Source organism: Myxocyprinus asiaticus, chromosome 10 (assembly GCF_019703515.2).
Source record: "Myxocyprinus asiaticus isolate MX2 ecotype Aquarium Trade chromosome 10, UBuf_Myxa_2, whole genome shotgun sequence".
Lineage (NCBI taxonomy): Eukaryota > Metazoa > Chordata > Actinopteri > Cypriniformes > Catostomidae > Myxocyprinus > Myxocyprinus asiaticus.
In genome coordinates this window covers 19,800,807-19,821,981 of record NC_059353.1, presented here as the reverse complement: position 1 = coordinate 19,821,981, position 21,175 = coordinate 19,800,807, and the positions used below count along the sequence as shown (strand labels likewise).

General features: G+C 37.8%; 1 protein-coding gene across 1 annotated transcript in view; it reads right to left on the bottom strand.

The window, feature by feature from the left end:
- LOC127446772 (immunoglobulin superfamily member 3-like) overlaps positions 1-21,175 on the bottom strand; it is a 200,510-nt gene that overhangs the window by 5,780 nt on the left and 173,555 nt on the right. The window contains exon 7 of the mRNA XM_051707964.1: positions 3,242-3,652. Within this exon, the coding sequence (XP_051563924.1) occupies positions 3,242-3,652 (411 nt within the window). The remainder of the gene's footprint in view (positions 1-3,241; positions 3,653-21,175) is intronic.

The following is a 21,175-nucleotide window of genomic DNA, read 5'->3' as shown; positions in this document are numbered from 1 at the left end:
TAAAAGTTCATACAGGTACAAAACTGATTTACATATTCTAACACAAGCTAAAACTAACTCCAATCTTTAGCCAATTTCTGCTGGGCATCACACATCTAACGTTGTGGAACTAGCTCATCTAGATCATCAAATTTTTCGTGAGACGTCGCAAGATCATTCAGCACTCAAGATCCAGCTAAAAATACGACAGTATTTTTCAGGCAGAGTTTAAGGGGCTCCTCTCATCTTCTGCTTATGTAAAAGCAGTGCAATTTGATATGAAGATGACAGATTAGGAGGTGGTGAACTTTTCCACTACTAAATTAGATCTACTATCCATTTGTAATGATGTATTCAGGGATGCTATTTCAGGCAACCATGCACCAGGGAGGTGATGTGACATTCCTCACATCCCCTGGGAATCAAGATTAGCATTTTCAAGTACATATTAAAAGTTGATATAGTGGGGGAGGGGCATCAAGAGGTATAAAAACTGGAATTCATGAAAGACAGTTCTCTTTAAAGGTGAAGTATGTCATTTCTGCACACCTAAAGGCACCAAATGGAATTACGAAAATAAAGATTGTTTTCAAACAAATTTGCCAATCCCCCTTAGACTCATCACGCCCTTTCGCACTCTCCGATTCCCTACAAACAAATAGGTCATCCTAAATAAAAGGTGATAAACGTTTTATGTCGTAATAAACAAGACCATTATAACATATGCACACTGGACAGAAAGCATGGCAGATGAATTGGGTCGTCCGATAACATCGCTGGATTGATCCAGCATGAGGTAGGATGGTTCTTCTGGTAACTAGTAATCTTACGAATTTATCTGGAGCTCGACATTAATGAATTAACTTGTGTGGCAATACCTTGAGTGTAGCTTACCTGTCGTGAAGTAACTCGGCAAGTTTGGTGTCTCCATCAAACCCCAAATATTTCCTCAAAGTCCTCCACCTTGTAAATGCGTCGCCAGTGTTCACTCTTGTTTAACTCCCTTATCTGTATCTGTGTCTTTTAGCAAGTGTTCGATTTGAAGTTAAATTTATTTTCCTCTGTACACGTCTGCCATGGATGTTCATGTTCCCCCAGTTGAACAACTTACTACAAGTAGCCACGCCCCAAACTCATGCTACAGGTTGAGCTAGAAAGGGATGGGTGGAACTGAGCAGGCCTCTCAAAATATAAATATCAATGTTTTGATAGTGACTGGGAGGCTCAGTGTTTATACTTTTGGGGGTGGTAAACCCACGAATGGCTTAATTATAGTTGTCAATGAACAAAAAACTGGGATAGCAGAACGTATTTTGACATACAATAAGTTACATACTTCACCTTTAAAGAAGTAATGAAATTACGATTTAATCCGTGTCTTCTGAAGTGATCAAGATGGTTTTGGGTAAGAACAGACCAAAATGTAATTAATTTTTTTACTGTACATCTTGCCATTGCAGTCTCTAGGCACTTTTAACGATTTCAAGCTCGATTACACTTCCTAGTGCTTGACGCAGGTACAGAGTGCTAGATGGTGCTATAGAATGTGTAATCCAGTTTGAAATCATGATCACAAAGGAGACTGCTGTCAAGATGTACAGTGAAAAAGGAGTTACATTTTGGTCTGTTCAAAATCGATTGGATCGCTTCAGATGACATGGATTAAGCCACTGGAGTCTGATGGATTACTTTTATGATGCCTTTACGTGCTTTTTGGAGCTCCAAAATATTGATTACCATTCACTTGCATTATATGGACCTATAGAGCTGAAATATTCTTTTAAAAATCTTTGTTTGTGTTCTGCAGATGAAAGAAATTCATACATCAGGGATGGCATGAGAGTGAGTAAATGAGACTTTTTGGGTGAACCGTCTATTCCTTTTACAATAGTAACACTGGTAGCAGTCTGCTGTGGAGTCCACATCAGTGGCAACCATAAAGAAGGTGCTCACTTTCTGAATCATAAAATAACAGCTGGGACACCCCACAGTCTCGTGGACTTAACAAAAAAACACAAGTGACAGTCAATGCAAGACCACAAAAACAAATCAAGTGCACCATTTAGGACAGGACCAGAGTAGTGCAAACCTTCTTTGTATAAGCCACCTGAACCATGCTAGTACTGGATAGAAGCAGCAAGGTCATTATGTCATTGTTGAAAGACCGACATTAGCGCCTATGGGTGTGGCAAGGGGGAGGAGAACAGATTAATTAGGCAGTTTGCAGCAGGGGTCTTCACGGGCGGCTGCGTTTGGTGAATACTGAAATAGCAGTTTTGTGGTACTCAGATGGGCTCATGAGTAAGACCCCTGGGCTCTGGCTGCTAACAGTCCTCATTGTGTCTGTTACTATGCTCTGGCTCTCCTTCGCCTGCAGTGTGGGCAAAGTGTGATTGTGTGTACCCTGTATGCTTGCTTTTGAGGAGTCATGCGTACAAAGACTGTATCTTTCTTCATCTCTTTCTCTTGTAAACACACTCATGCTGATGAATGATTCAGATCAGGCAGGCATGAGCCCAGGATGGCTGAGCTCCATGGCGGTCTCTAGGGGAGAATGTTTTCATGCTGCTCTTTCCAATCCTCCCTGTGCCATATGGCCTGAAAAACCCATGGGACTGCAGTGTACACCTACTGAACCAACTGAATCTCAATGGCTGCAGAGTCTGCTATGAGAATAAATTCCAACTCTGTTAGTTGGGTGCCACTGTAAATATAAGAGATTAAACAATATTGTTTTTTTTTAACGACCAATACCAATTATTTTTATTTTTCAGTGTCTGATACAGATTAGAGTATTGATTTTTAATAATAATTTTATTTCTGCTTTTTGTCACAATAATAATTAAATAATGCTTAGTCTACAACAATAAAAACATAACATTCATGATGAATATTTTAATAAAAATATTATCTATGATTTATAATTTACAGTATATATGATTAATTAAATAATAACAATATAATAATAATAATAATAATAAATTTATTTTGCAATAATATTTATGCAAAGTTTTTTGCGATCTAAATAGATTTTCGTCTTTGTTTTGGGCTTGCTTAAGAATGAATAGCTGTAATGTGAAGTTATTTATGCAAACAATATGTTACTATGTCATTTAGGGTACTGAATTTATCATAAACCTGATATTAAAGAACTGATAACCTGGTTGAAAAGTGTGAATATCACTTCCAAAAAATTTGCCAAACTAATAATCAGTCTATCTCTAGTAAATATAGCCCGTTTCTTAGGCATATGTTTTCTTACCTGGCTGTCTCACCACTACATGTGTAAAGCCGGAGGAGTCTTGTGCCAGACGGTACCAGGCTCCATCAGGGTCCATGAGCCACTCCTCCACAAGGCAGTAGTAGGTTCCAGAATCGCTAGTCTCAGCACGGTGCAGGGTAAGACCATATAACCGTGGAGAGAGCCTCTCTGACTGCACACGGCTGCGCAGACGTTCTTCCTCTGCATATGCTCCGTACTCAAATGCCCCGGAATGTTCAATCTTTAACAGCAGCTCGTCAGGCTCTCCTGGTTCGGCCTTCCGGGCATACCATCGAACGGCATGCTGAGACTCAGGGCTGGTTTGAGAGGTGATGGAGCAGTTGACACGCACCCGGCTGTCTTCCAGAAACTGCAGACTCTGGTTGGACTTGTGCACTCGCAGTTTACTCGCTAAAAGGAGGAGAAAGCAAGAGGGGATAGTTAGAACAATTAATGCTGAGGGATTATAAATGGGGCATCATTAGCCTTTTGTCCTACTTTTCTCATCCTGTTTCTCTTAATATTTTCTTTAATACTACTTATAACAACAAATTAAATGAATATAAAAGTTGATTTCCTTGCAGTGATTTGGTCACAGTTAAGTTCAGGGAGTAATATATTACTATAGTAATATTGTAGTAACCATGTTTTTTTGTGGAAGCCATAGTTTTAATGCAATTAACCATGGCATTACTACAGTAACATGGTGTTAAAATAGTAACCACATTAACTTTTGTTGTTACTATGATTTTACCACAAAATACCATGGTGATACTATGGTTAGTGTAGTAAAACCATGGTTAATTTTTGTAAGGAAATGTTAGGGTTAGGTTTAAGAGTGGGGATTGGTGTAGGGTGTCTGTGGGACTCCAAATAAACACAATAAACACGCTGCTGTGATGCCCTTATACAGTATGTTAGTTTTTAATTAGGGGTGTAAATAGCATCTGACACTATACTGTATATAAATACCATCATCTATCGCTATTTACACAGAGTGCAAATAGCCTCTGCCTTTAAGACGTGTCAAGTTTCAAGTTACAAAGAACTTCAACTGTTAAAAACGGGTTGCGGGACACCTGCATTCTGCTCTTTTTTTATGGCACTGCGTCTAGCTTTTTTAGCACAAGAACACATGAACAGCTCCTTAGTTGAGTGGCAATATTTTTATTTAACGTGAAGTGGACCAGGGTTCAAATCCAAAACAAATTTTTTAATAAACCATGCAAAATTGCAACTGAACTTGACAGATCACCATGCATTTTCGCTGTGTTGAAGAGAGCAGCTTTTTTGATAGTTTACGTTGTGCTTCAGGGGAAAAAAGTTTCGAGTGACATGAGATAATGGTAGATGACAGAATTTTCAGTTTTAAGCAAATCTGCGGAGAATGCATAATTTCAGTGTTTCAGCCTTTTTCAGAAATATTTTTTCCTTTACAATAATCGTGCAACTTAATCAAATATATAAATAGTTGTATTCAAAATCGGCTTGTCTCAAAAATCTGAAGGGGCATGTGCACAACTCTTCTGGTGAATGGGTACATGTTGTCACTGGTATGGCTTGTGCTAGATAGAGACATAAATAAGATGTCAGAAAAGCTTTTGAAAAAGCAGGGCTACTGGGACCTGTTGCATTCATATTGGATATCCTACAGGTGCATCAGGTGTGACTGCCATGGGTAATGCCTGCTATTTCACACCATGAGTGGATTTATGAGTACCAGAAGAAACTCAGGAAGACAGTGAGAAGAATGGAGACAAGGCAAACACTTTCACGCCTGCAAATACTTGGACTCACGCACTTACAAATGTAGATATTATATGTGCATAGAAACAGATGCACATAGGCACTTAAAAGTGAAGAGAGCAGATGTCCTACATGTGCATCCTTGCTATTTGGCATGGGAACATGCAACATGTTCCCGGCACACTTTCAAACACATTAAACATATGCTACTGCATCACTCCTCCCCTTATCCCTAAACACACACAAACACCCGCCTTTTAACAAGAAAACAAATTTGGTGGGACTTCAATTAAATGCTTGTTTCAGCATATTTTAATACCTAAAAATAATGAGCATCTTTGAAACTTCACATTTAATTTTCTTCTGCTTTAATGGCTCTTTCCTAAATATCCAATTTTCCACTGACACTTTGGCTCCTGTAATCCCCATCACACATTTCAGCACTTCCAGCAAAGTCCCTTGATTTGTCTCTAAGCCTGGACTTTCTCCAGAATAACAGTTGCATGAATGGCCTCACACTTCTAACCAGTAGGCCTTGAAACCAAACAAAAGCTCTTCAACTGTACAATGTAAAATCTCACCGATGTAAAGGTGATGCAATTTTTGCAATGTTAAAATACTTTCTCCAATCCCAGCTGTAAGCAGAAACAACTATAAATGAGCCATTTGTAGGTTGATAACAAAAAAGTATAATTCTTTTTTATTTTTTTGCATAATTGACACAACATAGCAAAATTGACTCAACCAACAGTGTGGGTTTATGGGAGGACTACCTGTTTGCCAAACAAATGGCACACCGGGTGAGTGTTTGGGAAACCTGTTTGAAAACTAGTCATTACTTTTGCAATTCAGTTTGGTGCTGCAAATGGAGCAGAAATGACACTTTACCATTAACACTTTATTTTCCCCTTTTAATCTTTGCAAAAACTGTAAAAGTAAAAAAAAAAATAAAAAAAACTGAACTAAGAACAGGGTTGCTTTTCCATTAATAGGTAATTATTCCTCAACCAAGCATTAGTTAAACTGATACGGAATGGGCTTTGTTCCATATATATTACAAGCCAAACATAAATATACTTCAAAAATATGCCTATAAGAAGTATTTCATGATAACGATTGTATTTGATGTGATAGCTGTAAGAAGTTTGCAGTATATTACAACCGCCCACGGACACACTGTAGTCACTGTATGCAGGGTTGGGGAGTAAAGAAACACATTTAACAGGATTATGTATTTAAAATACAAAATATAAGTAACTGTATTCCACTAGTTACAATTTAAATCATTGGTATTTAGAATACAGTTACATTCAAAAAGTATTTTGATTACTGAAGAGATTACTTTGCATTTTATTGTCATTTGTTTCATTTAATATTTAGTCCTTTCAGATGGAAAACATTTATATATATAAATGATACGATCCAAAGTGCATTTGAACAGCGGTGAAACACTTTCTTATGCTGTGTTACATTCATACAAGCAGACAGAGAAATTTGGAGAAGAAGAAATAGAAATAAACCTTGTGTAAATTGTCAGCTTTACGCTAAGCTAAAATGCTGTTTCTAGCCATTTTACATGCACATGTTACCAGGCACGATCATAATTTTTTATCAAGAAAATTCACGTTGGATCATAATTTCTTTTTTTCCTAGTATGACCTTTGATATTAGGGCAAAAATCATATTCTTGATAATAAGTTTTGTATTATTTTCCTGTAAAAATATCTAAAAATCCTTAAAACAAGATCAATTTGATTTATCTTGTTTTAGAAACAACACTGCATAAGATATTTAGGTTTTTCAGAGAATGTATTTTTAACATGTGTATTTTGTCTTACTGTACTGGCAGAGTTTTTATAGTCAAAACAAGTGAAAAAATCTACCAGTGCTGAAGAAGTAATCCAAAGTATTTAGAATACGTTACTGACCTTGAGTAATCTAACGGAATACATTACAAATTACATTTTACAGCATGTATTCTGTAATCTGTAGTGGAATACATTTCAAAAGTAACCCTCCCAACCCTGACTGTATGTGCTATCAACCAAGAGCTTAAATTAAAATGTCATGCATAGAAATTAGTTGTGTTCAGAGATGTCATAGTTAATATCTCTCCACAGTTCAGCTTCAAAACAGAAGACTCCAAAAACACTGACAAGAATGAAATAGTCATTACCCCGACTAAATGACAACAGTGAGGTTTATAAGGTCATGTGGTCTGATGAGTTCAGATTTACCCTATTCCAAAGCGATGGGTGGGTCAGGGTAAGAAGGGAAGCACATGAAGCGATGCACCCGCCATGCATAGTGCCCACTGTACAAGCCTCTGGAGGAAGTGTTATGATCCGGGGTTGCTTCAATTGGTCAGGTCTAGGCTCAGCAATGTTATGCGGCAATAAAATGAAGTCAGCTGACTACTTGAATGTACTGAATAACCAGGTTATCCCATCAATGGATTTTTTTCTTCCCTGATGGCATGGGCATATTCCAGGACGACAGTGCCAAGATTCATCAGGCTCAAATTGTGACAGAGTGGTTCAGGGAGCACGAGGAATCATTTTCACACATGAATTGGCCACCACAGAGTCAGTATGATAGTCAGTTTACAGTAATTCACTGCTTTCTCTCTGGCTTATAATAACATCTTCCTGTATAATTAGTGGAGAGAGAGAGAGCCATCATTAAAACAGCTAGCAGTCAAACTTAAATGTTTATGTAGATGCTACACAAACAGGTCTGACCAAAACATGAAAATGTATTTAACCGGAACAAAAAAGTTTTATTCAAATATACAAATGAATAATTACAATGTGATGTGTATGTACAATTTATATGGCATAAATTCTAAATTTCAACGGCTCTGTACTATTTGAGCTTTTAGGCAAATTGTCACAGCTAGCAGGTATTTCTCTGTAAATGCAAAATGGCATCTTGTGATCTCTCAAAAATAAAGCGTCATATGTTAGGTGCACGTTGAAGACTCTCTCAATCCTCTGGCAGACATTCCTATGGGAATCTCTACAGAAAACTCCAGAATGTTAGCAGCCAATTGCAGGAAATTGACTCTACCATCCACTTAAATAGAACCACCAACGGATAACATTGCCACACCACATTTTTTCTCATTTGAATTTATCGGGTCTCGACAGAAAACAGAGACTGAAAAAGAGATGTCAGGGATTAAAGCTTGTTGTTTTGCACAGGCTTTGCAAGATACATCTTCTGTAGGACTTCTGGAAGAAGTAATTTTTTTTTTTGTTGAGATTTGTGAATTTGAGTCCATGTCCATTAGATTTGAAGCCTAAAAGTTAACAATACATACTTTAAGCAGATATACATATTTAAAATATAGTCTTTCTCTTCCAGGAAGACGGACCAAACATCTTGCACTACACAGAATTTTGTTCAATCAAATGCTCTTTACAATGTGAATGTCCCTCCCCCTATAACACCTGCAGCTAAGTAAAGGATAATGTACAGTCAGCCAACTGACTGTACATTATCCTGCTTATTACACGGCTACTAACCAAATAAATAAATACATGGACATAAAATATTTATTTGCGTAGAAATTAGGTAATTATGTGAGAAGAAAGAAACTGCTGAACAACTGAATTCCACCTCCGGTTTGCACCAGAGTTCTGTTGGTGTTTATTCTATGAAAATGACCATCTCACTCCTCATTATCCAGCCTATTACAAGACTATATGCCAAATAAATGGATATGAAACATTGATTTGCATTGAAATTATGTAATTATGTGAGAAAAAATAAATCACTGAAAAGCTGATTTGCACCTCCGGTTAGCGTCTGAGTCCTGTTGGTGTTTACTTTGTTAGTAATGAATGTCTGACTGCTCATTATGCATCTTATTACAAGACAGACTTGCCAAATAAATAAATCAATGGACACGAAACATTGATATGAGTTGAAATTATTTTATTAGCTTACTTGTAGTGATTGCACAGTGATCCGAGAAACAGGAAAGATGACTCGCAATACCCGGATAAGCGGTCTGATACATGGATGTGCGGTTGTTACTAAGAAATATCAGGCCACTAGATGGTGCCATTGACCAATCAGAATAGAGTATTCCAGAGAACCGTGTAATAACTAGCAAGTAGCAAATCATGGTTCTTGGCTGTGATGTAAACTAATGGCTACTAGATAATTAAAAAAGAAGAGGGACAAGCCCTTTTATACTGTATGTCCTGCCCAAACCTGCTGTTTCAATGTGAAATACATTGACAAAGGGAGAAAACTGCGCTTGTCGAGCAATTTTAAAGGGTCTTTAACCCATGAAATTGTTGTGACTGTTCACAGTCACTGATCACAGGTGGATTCAGCGTTACGTGGGTATTTAGAAAAGCGTATTTACAAACACACTGGCATTTTCGAAGAACCCAATACTGTTGTTTGACTCCAGCACTGGGGCACAATTAAATACAATCATACATTATTGCGCAGATTTACAAAAGGTTGTTTATTCAGGCTTTGAAATCGAAGGCAAGTTATGCACGACAGCTCAGAGCTGAGACTTTGTTTAGTCTCCTGGGCAACAAAAAAACACTTATGCCGAGTTTACACTACATGATTTTAGGCCCAATTTTCATTCTCCGACAGTTTTGTGGAGATCGCCGACAAAAGCCCAAAATCATAGGCAAATCAGAGCTCGCTCCCGTGAGCTACGAACGCAATGTATGAATTATCAAAGATGCGATCTGAGAGAAGTGCCGACGCGTCGCAGATGTCAGCGAGATATCTAGCATGTTAAATATCTGGACTTGTCTGCGATTCCAAATCGCGCAATGTGAAATGTGTTTTGACTGAATACAACTGCAGCATTGACCTACAGCCAATGAGAGAGCAAGAAACGGGGCACGGGAAGTTTCAGTGGGAGGAGTCCTGATGTACCTGCAACGGAACATGGCTGCGGTGTAAAGAAAGTCTCACTGGACTGAAGAAATGGAGGAATAATTTGTGGAACATTGGCAGGAGCACCAGTGTCTATTTGATGTTTCCTCTGAACTGTACCACAACCGGTTGAAGAAAGAGTTGGAGATAAACTGCCAATTTTCTTGGACAGTCAGGTAAGCAAATAGGTAGATTTCTCAGAAGGATGTACTTTTTATTATTGTAACCAATAAAATATATAATGCCTTTACACATTATGTAAAGGCGATTAAAAACATACACATCATATTCTAAAATGCATAACATATGATCATGCATTTGTTTACGTATCTTGTATCACTTCTCACGTGTACTCTGTTGTGAAACGTAATTTGGAGTCCAGGCAGTGTCGTCGGGGATTCGTCAATAGTGAAATGCTTTGTAACGTGTTCACCCCTGTCGCCGATTCCTCGTGTAATTTGAAAACCCTACAACTTCCATGACAAGACAGACAGTTGTGTAATATGAACGATACCACAATCCGACGTCTTTGAAAGTCGTGTAGTGTGTAGGAGGCATTAGTCTCTTCATGCATTTTTACTGATTAGATAGCTACTATATTAATGAAAAGACCAAGTGTAAATGCCCTACAGCATGATTTCAAGATATGATTTGATCACTTAAACCTCAGTAGATGGATTGAGACTCATAGAAGACATGACTTGGCCAACCGTAAATGCATGTTCAGACCACATACTGTACATAAACTTTACTCCTCCCAAATGGAGCTAACTCAGTATATGGAAGTTTGGAAGCCAAATGTTTATATGGCAATACAGTATGTGTATAGGGAGTGTGGAGCAAAGAAAGCATTCAACAGAAACAAAATTTACTTTTTCTGTTGCCTGATTTCAGAATCATCACAGAACTAAAGTCTATTATATTTGCAAATAGCATGGGAAAAGTAGTATTTATATTCATTTTGAGGAGATACATTTATGTGGCCAAGTGTACATGGAACGTGCATTGGATATCAGTACAAATGATCGAGACACATGATGTGACGCCTTAGGGCCACATTCACACCTCCATACATTTTCGTTTAAAAACTTCTTACAGAAATAAATTAAAAATGATTTCCTAACTGCATCATTTTCGAAAGTATGTGGTTATGGAGAGTCTCAATTTTCTGTGGAACTTAACGGCATTCCAGTGTGGCTGAGTGGCTTAAACGTAGCAAAATCAATGAGTTTTCAACTGAAAACGTATTAGTGTGGACATGGATTAAGTGCAAATAGAAGGCCAGAAGAGGAGTAATATTCGTATTTAGTTGCAGTGTTTGTGGCCGTAGTGAAGGAAAGCACCCAATTAATTATTAATTTCAACAGAATCATCTCTGACTCTAGTGTGCACGATTAAACAACCTAATTAAACAAGGTATTTGATCATGGCAAAACTACAAACCATTTGTTTTCTATTGTAAATCAAATTAGGAAAATCAATAAATGTATGAAAAGCAATGGAGAAAGAGAGAGAAAGACAGAGAATGTGATCGCAAAAGATGAAGCAAATCAAGCAGCACATTTTAAAAAGCTCAGTGCTAGATTAGAGTCTGTTTGTGACAACTCTCAGTCAGAGGGGGAGGTTGGCAGCGGAAAAAGCAAACAGAAAATAAGTGCATTTATGATTTTCTAAGAGGCTCTATAAGACAGTATGCGGCATTCCCTCCTCCTGTGTGTGTCCAATTTGTTAGCCCCAGTTAATTGCCAACACACTGCGTTGCCGAGATTAAGATGCTTTTTATTTAGCTTATTTATTGATGACACAAGACCCATACATTTCAAGATAATGCAGCCTTCTCATCAAGAACAATAACAATACGTTTATTTAAAGTGAATTCTGCTTTTGTATAGAAAGAATTTTAAGGGATAATATAATTAGGAATAACATTTTTCATGATTGTTTTTTAGATAAGAGATCACTGTACTATAAAAACATACTGTAATTTTCAGAACTCAAAACTGAAAATTTTCCCCAGTCCAAAAAAATCAATTTATTGAAACCAAGTTCTACAATTCTTTTGAAATCATTTTCTGACTTAAAAAAAACCTGAAACATTTAGACTGGCCACATATACATTTTAACGATGCATACTGGTTATGGTGATCAGAAGCTTGGCCCGCCCAGTTAAAGTGCGGTAATAAGAAGCAAGGAGGATTTATGCTAATAAAATAAACAATTTAAGAACAGGAGTAAAAACTGCAGAAAATTCTCCAAACCATGAGCTGGCTATAAGTAGCAGAGTTGGAAAGTAATGAATTACAACTACTCTCGTTACAGTACTTGAGTAAAGTTTTCACACATTTCTACTTTAAGTATAAATAAATAATAATACTTTTACTTGAGTTGATTAAAAATGAAGAAGTATTCAACTTCGCTACAGTTATTTTTCACCACAAAGTATTAAAAATACACAATATTTCTGAATTTTTGGGAAGTTATAAGCGCTAAATCCGTTTCTAAACTAAAACGCGCTGTGCGCGGCATGACGGAAGCCTGCAGGGCACAGCATCATGAGCACAGCAGCTTGCATAAACTGATGCCGGTGTCCTCTCTTATTTAGCTTCTTTAAGACTTTCTGCACTGTCACTATACAAGAACTGTAATACTGTGATTTTCTACATATTTCATTTTATTCTGGAAAGGAGCCGTTCATTCAGGTGCGAAGGAACCGTCTGAACACGTTTAACCACTGATCAAACTTCACTTGTTTTTAAGGTTGGCAATGTTTTAACTGTGTCAAACATTAACACAACGTATTTTGACATACAGTATATGTGGGGATATCTTGTTTACTTGCTACTATATGTCTAAAACAAACTTTTAAATGCCTTCGAATTATACAATGCCAATAGTGTCGCAAATTAACGGGGACTCCGGGCAAAAATGGCACCGAAATTAACAAAAATATCCCAGAAATTCACACACAACGAGTTCCTGTGTTAATAATGTAATAATGTAATCCTGTGTAATAATAATATCTGATATAGTTACAATTACACACGTTGCAACCTTCTTTTGACTTTTCACTGAACATTTTTTGTTCTCGCAGACCGGTTACTCGCACCATCGCACACACAGACCCTTCCATTAATCTGCATCAGTATTGTACTCCTGCGATAAATTCCATAACTTTTCACCCCTCATTCAAAATAAACTGTCCTAGTGGGTAGCACTCTCGCTCACGGTGCTGTAATGTACTTTCCTGCCCTGTGCTGCTGTTTATCTGTATGAAAAGCCTCACTCCCTAGGATGTTATATAAAGAATGTATGAGAAATCACAACACATATTTTAACCAAATGCTACAATTTACTTAATAACAATATATCAATATGTTAATTAAGACTTTATTATTACAACTGTAATACAATAATATATATACAGAACAACCACTTTTAGTGTGAGATAATCATATCTCTCACTAAACAATGTTTATTTTAGGATTATTTTAAGGAATAGGTGACATCACGGGTAAATAATTTTTTTTTATAAATACCACTTAAAACAATTATTTCAAACCATAATAATTTGCAATTAATGATTTTGGCAGTATTTTTAAGCAATTTTATGCATCCTTGGTGAAAGGAAGCATCAATTTCTTTCAAGAACAAAAATGTCTTTGATTTCTAAAAATGGAAGAGTATATATTATATATAATATAATTTTCATAAAATAACTTGTAACGTAATTACTTGAATTGTTTTCGGCAAAATACTTTACTCTTACTTGAGTCATACAATTTCTCAGTACTTCTACTTGTACTCAAGTGAATTATTTCTTCAGTAGCAGTGCTTTTACAAAAAAAAAACAGTACCCTTTCTACCACAGATGAGTAGCACCTGTCTGACCTTTCAAAGGACCTTCCTGGTGAAATGTCCACAGGGTGGCACCAAAAGTGAGTTGTATTTTTTGTTGTAAAATATATAATAGTCAAAAGGAATGCATATTTTATTAACCCTAATTCCTAACCCAAACCCCAACCTTAAACCTAACCATCAGTGGAGTAAAATTCAAATTTTAGAGTGAAATGCCATGAGTCTCTCCTTACAGAGTATGGAAATCATTGAGCACTCCGATCCAATCTACAAAGTGTTTTCTATTCCATTATTAAAATGGTGATCTTTCAAGAGTTCTATTGATGATAAAATCGTGAGCAGTCATTAGGCACGTACAGTTAATCGGTAGCTACTAATTTCAACCCCACAGTGACAGATGAAGAGTCCTTCCGACTGTCAATCTACCACAACATAATCATATCTCAGTTCATGCATATTTATGAATTCCAGAAGAACATCTATTAGCTGAAGCGGAGGCTGAGAAACGGTTGAGATGTACCTGTAAACATAAGTCTTTTTGGTGTGCTCACTTTTTTAAAACTAGACAGAGGAGGTTCATTTGCTGGCTTGCAGGTGTAAAGTGGCTTTAAGTGGAGCAGTGACAGGTGGGGGAGGATAATCATCATAGATGGAAAGAGCAGACAGAATGCCTGAGAGGAAGAGGAGAAAAGAGGACTGTAACAGTTAGCAGGAATAAAAACACAACATACCAAGAAGAGGCAATTCAAATTTGGGGGGGGGGCTCCAAACCTGACTCCAAACCTGACTGCTCTTCCATTAGCTTTCTCTAACTGTTAATCCAAGCAGCAGAGCCTACAATATGTTAAATTAAGGTTCTGAAATTAGTTTAATCCTAGTAAAAAGAGATTGTTTTTTTATTTATTTTTTTGGCATGGTGGGAGGTTGTGTTTAAGGGGAGCAGTTTAAGCAGATCTCCCTGCACAGTAAAGAATGGAGCTTTATTACTGCTGCTCTTTGTATACTACACAGACATAATGGGAGCCTAATTTCTATGCTAATGAGGCTGATACATCTCACACTCTTTTGTGTTGCAGCAGATTTCCAGCCATCGTCTACAGTACAATTAGAGCTATGATAATTATGAGGATCTGTGCACAGGCAGGGAGTCCACAGATGGGCCCTTGATGTGTCCTAGGCCTCCTCCCTCCTTTAATACTTTACCTTCCACTGACACAAGTCCTCCCTCCATTAACTCGACCATGGAGTCACTAGATGCGTGAAAGTGTGGCACAGACTGTGTCTGGCAATGTTGAACAGCCTCTGTTTAATGTTCTTTTTATTTTACCCAAAAGACCTCTTGACCACTTTACAGTATGAGCCTCATTTGCATGATAACACAGTGAGAGCTACCAGGGGGTTTGGCACGGTATCTGACCTTAAAATGTACATAAATGTATATTTTCACATACAAATATATATAATTGTCAACAGTGTTTTCAAATGTTTTAGTACACATAAATGGTTTGCCAGAGGAAGTATTCTGCTCGAGCAGTGTTCTTAAGGATCGTTATTGGACAGAAATCTAAGATTTTAGAAAGACGATGCTTGGCTTGAAAATATAATTTGGGTTGCACATTTTTTTTCTCCCAATTTGGAATGCCCAATTCCCAATGTGCTTTTTAAGTCCTCGTGGTCGCGTAGTGATTTGCCTCAATCCAGGTGGCAGAGGACGAAACCCAGCTGCCTCTGCGTCTGAGAGCATCAACCCACGCATCTTATCACGTGGCTTGTTGAGCGCGTTACCACGGAGACACAGTGCGTGTGGAGGCTTCACGCCATCCACGTTCAACTCCCCACATGCCCCACTGCGAACAAACCACATTATAGTGACCATGAGGAGGTTACCCCATGTGAATCTACCCTCCCTAGCAACTGGGCCAATTTGGTTGCTTAGGAGACCTGGCTGGTGTCACTCAGCCCGCCCTGGGATTCGAACTAGCAAACTCCAGGGGTGGTAGCCAGCGTCTTGTACCACTGAGCTACCCAGGCCCCCCTGAATCTCAACATATTAAAGATGTCCTATAGAAATTGAATTACCATCTAAAAGTAACTGTATTATTCATACACTGCATGGTAATCAGTAAAAACAACTAGTACAAAGAGTAAAAAAAGGTATGGAGAGATAAAAATTCAACACAGTAGGTTAAAAAAGACGAGTGACATTAGCTATAAGTCAGTTCACTTAAGATCTCTTGATTTACAGAGTGAAATGCAAATGAATGGTGTGAGGATTTACTCATGAAAACTTTTTTTGATTTGTGACATCCTCTGAGACCCTGATCAAAATGTTACAGAGTGTGTTTATGGATCATTCCAGATGCTGCTGAATATGGGCATGGGGGAGTTATTTAAGAAAAGTTAAACATTTTAGACAACTTTAAGAAGTGCTGGTGATGAATAAGGACATATATCCGAGGTTTGAAAGTGTGTTTATAAGTGGTCTGAAAAAGAAGTACAAGTGCTAATTTTTCAAAATATGCTAAATGACATTTGGAGGGCAATCAGTTTAGATTTCCAAAAAAAAAAAAAAAAGCTCTTTCCAAAACCATGTCACTGCTTTGCTGTCTACTGCCTATACAGGAAACTGCCTTCTAAGGCAGAATCCTAAATTAAATAAAACCTTATAAATTACCAATTTGGAATGCTACATAGACAGCAAACATACAGGCTGTGTCCACACTAATCCATTTTCGTTTGAAAACTAAATTTTCACTTTCCTAACATTGTCATTTTCCAAAGTATGCAGTTATGGTATTTTCAAAAGTCTCTGTTTTCAGTGGAAAAAAACACGATTCTAGTATGGATGAGCCTATGATGCCTTAAAACTCTGACTACATAGGCAGCTCACTAGATTTTGGCACAGTGCCAAAGTTTGTGTGTGTGTGTGTGTGTGTGTGTGTGTATACTGAAGGGGCTCTGTGTGAATCTTGTAGAAGACTACTGACCTTGAGTATCACTTCAGTGCTAATTAATTACCAAATCCTTGTGAAATGATTTTGGATACGAATGCTTCAGAAACAAACTCGGTTCATCAATCTTCCATTGTGTCTGTGAATGTCAAAGACCAAGGTCTATTTCCTGGGCACTGGGATGGAAAATAAGGCAGCAGAGAAAGCTCTAGTGATTGAATTAGGAGCTCAGAGCATGGGGCTCAGGGAGAAAGATAAAGTGCTCTCCATAAAGACTCCTGGGATATGACCTGGAGAATATTGTAGGTTACTACCATACATGTTTAGATGGATGCGCATTATGGTCATTTTGACTGCTTGAGTACTCGAAAGGTAAATAGGCCAAGTACTCGAGTACTTGGGGTGAGATAAAGGCAACCTGGATTCAAAGAATCACAGTTACTAAACCTGCATTTTTGAAAAATTATTTTAACGTGGCTCGTTGAATGCATCACGGCAGTTTCCTGGTGAAATGAACACTAGAGGAGCAACAACAACTATGACTTATTTTTTCATTCAACACAAATCCTATATAAAACAGAAGATTATCAGTTCATATATCAATATCAGTTTACTTATTTTTCACCATGTTTCTTACATAATGCTATCTTATGACAGCTGAACACTTTCACTATAGTGCATGACTTGGAAGGAGATATATTTTAATGTTTGCATTACATAACCAAATACATTTACAAGCTTTGTTCGAGCACAATCAAATTGCAGCGTAGCTCATCTGATATAGTGTAACACATACGATGCAAAGGGCTGGGGTACGAGTCCTGGAGAGCATGTGAGCTGAAAGTGACATAGTAGCACCACAAAACATGGTTGCTTTAGCAATTGCATTTTCATCTCACATTTGCTTTTTATGACACTATCAGTTATAAAGTAAAGGTATGAAGTTTAGGTTAGAAAGGTTTTGTTGATTTAAAACTCAATGCAGCATTTACCTTAAAATTATAATCTGTTTTGGGGAAAAAATTTTTAACACTGTTTTACAAACACTAATTTCACCTAGGAACAGCTGTGATACATGTAACCAAGTGATATTTTGCTAACAAATTGCCAGTGTTACGAAATGTTATGAGATCAGACTGGATGAGGGGGTGATGGTCCAATTACATTGTGCCATTTTATTTTAAAAACACATGCGTTAGAATGATGTCTGATGCCGCGGTGTTATGTCTAGCTGTTTTTTCAGCTTCTCGTGGCACGAGCGCCACATTTTTAGATGCAGTGTCAAATTAATAGTTCAGCTTTTAAAAATGTGTTTCTGTGTTCCGTTTCATTACATTTCATTAAGTCTCTTCATCTATGCAGATATATTTGAATGCAAGAACACATCTTTTGTGTACACACTCTAATCCCCTCTAAACAGTGTTGAGTGCTGCTACTGCCCCAGACTAAAAGTCACTGTGTCTTTGTATATTTGCTGTCCTTACTCTTACCAGTTGGACCACAACATAGGTTGCTGCCCAATATGCCACCACAACCAACTGAAAAACTCAAATTGAAATGCTTTGAGGTTGACATAATTGTTGAAAAGTTGTGTTTTCCTGATCAGTCATTACTATAACTTCCGGATACTCAAGTATTTGATTGTTCATCCACAGAAAGTGTTGTCATGCGACTGACACATAAACTGTCAACAGGGTTAATGTGATTATATGCTGGATTTTGGAGAGTTCTCAGTTCAGAGCAGAAAGGTTTATGAGAAATATGAGACACCTACTATTCACATCTGGTCAGGTGAAGTACATTAGTCTGGTTTAGTGAGGAATAGGCCTTGGGGTAGAGAGGGATGGACAAGGAGCTTCAAAGTGGAGAAAATTAGGGTTTGAGGGAGAAGAGTGCATGAAGCTACAGGGTCTTAAAAGAGGAGAAACAGAGAATATGTGTGGGAGAGAAAGAGACTGGCTGATATGCCCTCTATGTCCTGAAGGCAGATTGTGTGCATGGTGGAAGGCTCTGCTCCTAATCAAAATTGACAGTAGTGATCCATCCATACCGGTCTCCATGACAATTCAGATGGCTTCAATTATAGGCATATAGTGAAAGCCATCAGTGGACAGGCTGGCTTGTGCCCACTGGGCATGACAGGTGCGGGGGTGCATTGATCCGTCACTGCCAGTGCCAGGACGCATTTATGTTAAAGACACTTAACACTATAACAGGGGCTGCTGGGACAGCACTGTATTAATGAGAAAAATCTCAACAGAACACAAGAGGAAACAACAGTGGAATACCCACAGTGAAGCTCTTCTTCGATATTTGCTCAGATTCAAAAAGAAGTTTGAAACAGATGATCAATGGTATACTGTTTATGAACATTCAGACAATGATCATGGTGGCATTTAGAGGAACATTTTAATATAAGGATGCACAAGACTGCTTGTAAAGCCATAACTAATGTGAGATTAAAATGTGTTTTCAATGTCTTCACACGGGATCAGTAAAAGAAGCGGTTTTAACCACTAGATAATGATTTAATGTAAAAATATGCAGTAATGTGAAATTAGTCATGTTTACATTCTGCATTTATGGTGCTAATGCACTAACACCCTATATGTGGCCATAATATGCGCCATTAACCCATATGTTATTGTATTTTATGATGACTTTGATACTACTGCAAAGATGGGTGTATAACAGTGTCAGAATTTCGCAAATGAGCAGAATACAGACAATAGTTCTAATGTGAATGTTTTCGGCTGCAGAAGACACATATATGAAGCAGCATATCAAACAACAGCATGAATGGGCACTTAAAGAGTATTAAAATATTATATTCATTAAACAAAACAAAAAAGAAATCACATGAAATGTTCTTGAAAAATGTCTCTACATGAACGATTGTGCAGATGTAGGCAAGTTTGCACCAGCTCACTTATGATTGTTTTTGTTTTTTTCATGTCTCAACCTTGGGATTCATATCCCGAGGTTACCAGAGCCAGCCAGATCTAGCTCCGTTCCTGCTTGATGTTGGACTCCACTGCTACGTGTCGCTGAAAGATGACGACAAACTACAGCCAGTGCCAGCCAGACATCACTTCAGTCTTTTGACTTCAGAGGATGAACTGAAGCCAACTCCAACTGCAAGACATGGGATAATTTATATGCCACTGCCTGAACCTTGGACTTAGGATAGACCCCACCGAACCTCACCGAAATGACCTGCAGGTTGAACTGTGATGCACCTCATTAATCTCTGCCTGTATCACCTTTGTCTACTGATGGACTACAATCTTGAAATGGAATACATAGACTATCATTTAATTGCCAACAAAAGCCTTCATCAGCCAACTAACAAAGGACAATGCATCAATGTGAACTTCTGTAGTTAATCCATGATGGACTTCAAAGACATTAGTCATTAATCAAAAACAATGGACCTAAGCGCTTACTTAATTTACAAATTTTAAACCATGACTTGCACTGCACATTACTTAGCTAAATATATTTATAATCCACAATCTTGCATTTATATTTTCACTAAGCTCTGTGCTATGCATCCAAATGCCTTCTTCTCAAAGGATATATGTGAAACATTTATATTTAAAATGCTATCTAGGTAGGAAGCTCACTTGGCCACAACTCCAGCAGTGAAGATTTGTCGTTTTTTTCTTTTAGTGTATGTTTTCAGTGTCTGGTTGTGTGTAGCTTAACTCTTCTGGTCCCGTACTGTATGTAGGGCAACACTTATTCCATTTCTGTCTCATTTCTCATCCTGTTTGTACTGAGAAACTAACATTTTTTTTTTCATATTCTAATTCCGACTGCTTCATTAATCAGGGAATGGCACCATCAGGACACATCCACTGGTAATGCCACACACGGATTAGATTGTGCCACAACACGGGAAGGTAAGGCAGCTCCCTCGAGATCTGCATAAATGAACGTGTTCGATCTTATTGCATTTCATATGCACCATAAAAGTAAAAATGCAATCATGGGGGGGGGGGGGGACTAATATTCACATTTAAATGGAGCATCTAGCTTTAAATGTGAACATTTTTATGAAGTCAGGCTCTAACAGGAGAAAATCATATTGCAGCCCTGCTGAGATTCTGCACAGATTGTTTGTGTGTGGAGGAGGTGTCACATTGGATTTCTGATTAAATCACAGTTTTGCACCTGAAGATGCAAAAATACTAATTTAAGCAAAAGTTTGAGCTAAAGGAGGAGGAAGATGAATATCAATGCCACAAGGCTTTGGATCAACCTGCCAGCTCTCCATTTCATTAAGTGGGAGAAGTGGGACAACTTAATGAACGCCTGAAACCACCTACAGTACTCTTAATGAGCGGGAGGAAACTTTATACGTCCACCTTGACATTAGTTCTGGCTTCCTCATGAGAAACCCAATCGCATAAACCGCCCTCTCAGCCTACATGGCTTTTCTATATGGATCCACAAACAGGAATCC